Source organism: Alligator sinensis, unplaced genomic scaffold, assembly GCF_000455745.1.
Source record: "Alligator sinensis unplaced genomic scaffold, ASM45574v1 scaffold308_1, whole genome shotgun sequence".
Taxonomy (NCBI): Eukaryota; Metazoa; Chordata; order Crocodylia; family Alligatoridae; genus Alligator; species Alligator sinensis.
In genome coordinates this window covers 1,915,511-1,920,510 of record NW_005842041.1, presented here as the reverse complement: position 1 = coordinate 1,920,510, position 5,000 = coordinate 1,915,511, and the positions used below count along the sequence as shown (strand labels likewise).

Genomic DNA, 5,000 nt, shown 5'->3' with positions numbered 1-5,000 from the left:
GTCAGATTTAGCTATACACTGTAATAAATCAGGATTTTATCTTGTGTCAGTCCAAATGCACAGATTCAATCCTACCGAGGGTAAGAGTCTACATCTGACTTGCAGAAATTATCTTTGCTTCTCTTCTGTACTTTCTTTTCAATGAAATAAAGATCTAGTCCTTCATTAGAAACACAGCTATGCGTGCAGATCTGTGCATGAACTGCTATTTACAAAGTAACCGGAGGGGCCATAAAGCATGCTCTTTGTAACTCCCTTCTGTTAATGCATGGCTTAATCCTGAAGTACAAGGGTTTATATCCCTTTCACTAATAGTCCCAGAGGAAATTCCCTCCAATCAGCTGAAGGGAGGGAGGGAAAGAAAGCAAAAAAATAACAAAAAACAAACAGTCCAAAACCCTCTAATAGGAGATTCAGTTCTGACCTGGTGGTTCTTTGTACTCTGGTTCTTTGCTAGTGTCCGTGACCACAGCGGCAGCTGGAATATCACCAGTTGATTTAAAAGGCGTAGGCATTGCTCCCATCCTGGACAACCTGCTAGATGGATCATCTTTTGCACTTAATGGAAAGAACAAAGTTGAGCATGTTAAAAAAAGAAAGAAACACTGAAACAACTTAAAAAAAACATTTTTAATGAAAGAGTGGCAGATCCTACTTTGGCTTTTCTTTTAGTTTTTCATTGGACGAATGAGAGTCTGCATCAGAATGATGTAATCTTCTCTCTTCTTGAGGTGAGAATGACCGATTGGACTCTATTTCAGAAATATCTATTGAGGAAATTAACAGTACAGGAAGTCTGTATAAGAGATATGCCTACAATGTCATTGTGCATTTATCCACAGCAACCTACTTATAATAGTTCAAGGCATAAAATATGAAATATTTATTACCTATTCTCCTTTAATAAAAACAGATGTGGGGGAGGGTAGGAAAGGAAATAATGTGTTCCTCAAAGAGCTTCAGTCTCTTAGGAAATATAATCTCAGAAATATTTGGAAGTTGCAGACCTACTTCCAAGAAATATAAAAAAAAAAATGCAAACTTTTACTAACTCATGTTAATATGAGTCTCACCAAAAGCACTTCTCCTCTCCCAATCTTCTATAATTTTTAATCAACTTTACATGCTGCCCTTCCCAATAAAGGCACTTGGCAGCTTAAAGTAAGAGAACAAAATAACTTATGAAACAAGAGAAGTCTCCAGTCTTGGGCTCTCTCTCATTGCTGTAACAATAAAGAGGAGATAAGAGTTCCCAGTATGAGCAGCCATCTCTTACATAGCAGAGCTACAGAAAGAAAATGGTTGGAGTCTGTTCTTTCCCAATTCTTCATTTGGCAATCTAGAGGTTTGCTGGTGAGCAATATGAAGCGCAGCTGCTAATGGTCCTTCACAGAAAAGGAACTCATTTTCCCCTGTAACTCACCAATTGAAGGCATATTCTAATCTTGGCAACAAGAGCTGAAAAATGCTGCACTGAATATTCTCACAGCAGAGTTATTCACTGATTAGCAGAATCCTGTTACCAGTGGGGCATCCCATACCTCCCCGCAATGTAGGTCACGATGGCATGAACCATTCATATGCTGCTAGGAGGACAGTAAATTCAACCACCAGACTACTAAATTCCATCACACAGCCTCCTGTCTTGGAAGGCCAAGGAGAGTGGGGTAGCATCCTTACAGAGTCAAAGATGACCTCATTCCACATTTTCATTTTTTTAGGCTTTGCACTGAAAACAACTGTCCTTCTTTCTGTGGGATTTTGCTTAGTCAAGTCAACATGGCTCATAAATCACTACAAGAAGGTCACTGCACAGTGACAGGATTCTTTCTATGCCCAAGGGAAAGTGTTTGCTGTACCAATTAAAAAAACCCTCTGCACTGTTACTGTTTTATGGCAGATACAATGAATTAGGATTGTACTCATACAGAAAATAGAACAGACATTACACTTCTTAGCCCTATGACACTTCACCTTCTATTTCTGAATCACTGTCATTCATTGAAGGGATGTTGAGCAGTGTCTGCTTTCTATCTCTCAGGACTACTAACTGAAGTTTTCCTCGCGACTTCTCAATCAGTTTTCGGGCGTCAGTTAATGACATATTCTCTGTCACTGTACCATTGATCTGAATTTAGAAAAGAGAACAGTTTTATTATAAGGAAACAATTAAGAATGCAAGCAATGGTTGTTTCAAAGCTGACGTTACTTTCCACAGCATCTGATGAAGGGAACTCAAGTTCACGAAAACTTGTGCTCATATATCTTATTTAGTTACGGTGCATATCCACCTGTGCTTTCTGCATTATTTTCCTCTTCAAAAGCTTTTGCAGTTTTGTTTAGAAAAAATAAATAAATAAATGACCATCACCACCACTTAACTATAGTGATGCTACACAATCCTTTGTCCTGAACATACCTTGAGAATTATGTCCCCCTCATGCAGGTTGCCATCTTTAGTTGCCAGGCCAGTAGTGGTCATTTCTTTTATGAATATCTGACTTCCAAGTCGAAGACCATATTCTGGAGAAGGGATTGGGGGGGGGAAAAAAATCACTGTATTGTTTGACAGAATGAGCAAATATCTGTTTCTAAAACCTATGCTGTGTACACACCATCGGCAGGTCACATGCTAGAGAACACATTTTGTTATGTACCATATTTACTTGGATCCAAGTTGACTCTGAATTTAAGATGACCCCCCAATAATTAGACTCTATATATGGGAAATGTATAAATTAGTTGTAATTCTCCAGGTACAGAATCTAGTTATTGAAGGATCATCTTAAATACATCCCCCTCCTACTGCTACAGCAGGGAAAGCAGTGGCTAGGGGACTCATGTGGCCCCCTTACCTTCTGCCCCCTCCTACTTCCCCCATGCAGTCTTCTTCCCCCTGCAGCCTTCCTGCTCTCACTACCAGCACCTCCCCACAGCCTCTGCCCCTCCCCTTGCCCCATGCTCCTCAGTCTCTGCCTCTTCCCCTCCTTGACCCCCTTACTGTTAGACACTGCTCAGCCTCTGTTCTCACCTGGAGTATATAGCATGTGGAAGCACAGCCCTGATAACCATGCAGTGTCAGTGCTGCTGACTGGCCAAGCAGGGGACAGAGTTTCCATGTGCTCTGTGCCCAGGAGGGAACCCAGCCTGAGCCTGAACAGAGCTGCATCTGATACTAAGTGTGGGGGAGGGAGGAGGGGGGAGGAAGGAGAAAGAAGAGGCCTGGGAGAAGGGAGGGGCTGGCAGAAGTTGCAGAGGGCAAGTGGAGAGTGTGTGCGAGTGGGGAAGAGGCAGCTGTGGGTCTGACTTCAGCCCCAACCCAGGCTCACGGCCAGAGTCAGAGTTGCAGCAGCTATATACCCCACCCCCTCTACTCCGTATGCAAATTTAAGACAAAGGTTCCCCCTGTCCCTATGCTGACTGCAGGTTGGGGGGAAAACAAAAGACAAAAAAACCTCTTTTAGTAAATACATGATCAATGGCCACTGGAAAGCTGTTCAGTAATAACTAATCAAGTTGAGACTCCCACTGTTGTACCACTGGAGACAGAAAAACACGGTAGGAATCAAGGTCAGAACATCCGTCTATAGCTTGAATGATTTAACAATCACTCTATACCTCCAACCCTGGCTAGCAGGACAGTTTGTCACGAGTAAATTGTAGCCGCTAAAGGAGTGACTTCACTTTGTGGAGTGAAGCCATGCTGGTCCACTGTGTTCACTTTTTAGAAAGTGCTGACATAGCCCAATCTAAAATGTAGGGAGAAGGAGTTAGCTGTGTTAGCCTAAAGTCAGGCAGAAAGTAGGGTAGAGATGTACCTTATAGACCAGGGGAGGCAGGCAATTATTTCGGGTGGAGGGCCGCTTACTGAGTTTTGGCAAGCCATTGAGGGCCACATTACAGGCAGCCAAGAGCAGATAAATATTAATTTTTAAAATTTTATAGGGGTCCCGCAGGCCAGATAGAATGGCCTGGCAGGCCGCATCCTGCCCACGGGCCGCATTTTGCCCACCCCTGTTATAGACTAACTACCTACTGTATTTACCTAAACAAGATTACCCTGAATTTAAGACAACTGCCCTCTCTTAATAATTAGATTTCATACAAGGGAAAGTTATAAATTTATTATACATTTTCTATGTATAGAATCTAATTATTGGAGGATCATCTTAAATTCGTCTCTTCCTCCCCAATAACTGCAGGCAGCAGGGGGATAGACAATGGGGGAGGTAGCAGGGGGACACATGGTAGGGGGAATAGTAGGGGACAGGAAGTGAGAGGGGCAGGCAGCTTGCCCCTGCCACCTCTCCCCCACCCACCGTGTCCTTTCCCCCACAGCCTCAGGCCCCTTCCTATTGCTCCCCCTCCACACTGCTTCTGTCCCCTGCAACCTTGGATCCCTGACCCCTTTCTTTTCCCCCCACCCTGTGCTCCATACTGCAGAGAGGATGGAGCATGTCAGCATGGAGCAAAGGTAAGGGGAAGTGCAGCAGAGAGGGAGAAGCAGTGTGTGTGTGGGGAAAACGGGGGAGGAATATTTGGGGCAGCAGCTGTAGCTCCGGCTCCAGCCCCCCAAAACCAGAGCCGGAGCTGCTGCTTGACCCCTGTCATCTCTTACTTGATTGTGAGGTGAGGGAATTCCCTGCCCACCATTAAATGGGGAGAGAAAAGAACCTCATCTTCAAATAGACTAAATACAGTATTTAGTTGGTCTATAAAAAGGTGCATCTCTACCCTGACTTCAACCTAAATTGTAGTTTTTTTTACAACTTATTTCTGAAACACTACAAGGATGTTTCCTGCCTTACATCTATACACTCACATCCTCTAACTTTTAACCAGAAGTTTACTTTTTATGACAGACTTCAAATGAGAACCAAATGAATTACAGATTGAACTAGAATCTTACTCCTAAACCTGAGCCATTAGAGGTGCAAGAATTCACCCATTTCACTCCCTGAAGGACAGAGCGCCTCCTTTGCTTCAGGTGGCTGGCTCAC

The 5,000-nt window shown here is 43.4% G+C and overlaps 1 protein-coding gene across 4 annotated transcripts in view; it reads right to left on the bottom strand.

The window, feature by feature from the left end:
• TJP2 (tight junction protein 2) overlaps positions 1–5,000 on the bottom strand; it is a 103,082-nt gene that overhangs the window by 25,212 nt on the left and 72,870 nt on the right. For all 4 annotated transcript variants that reach the window (XM_006022618.3, XM_025202979.1, XM_006022621.3 and 1 more), the window contains exons 6-9: positions 2,420–2,523; positions 1,975–2,128; positions 656–767; positions 425–558 (exon numbers count right to left, since the gene is read on the bottom strand). In XM_006022618.3, the coding sequence (XP_006022680.1) occupies positions 425–558; positions 656–767; positions 1,975–2,128; positions 2,420–2,523 (504 nt within the window). The remainder of the gene's footprint in view (positions 1–424; positions 559–655; positions 768–1,974; positions 2,129–2,419; positions 2,524–5,000) is intronic.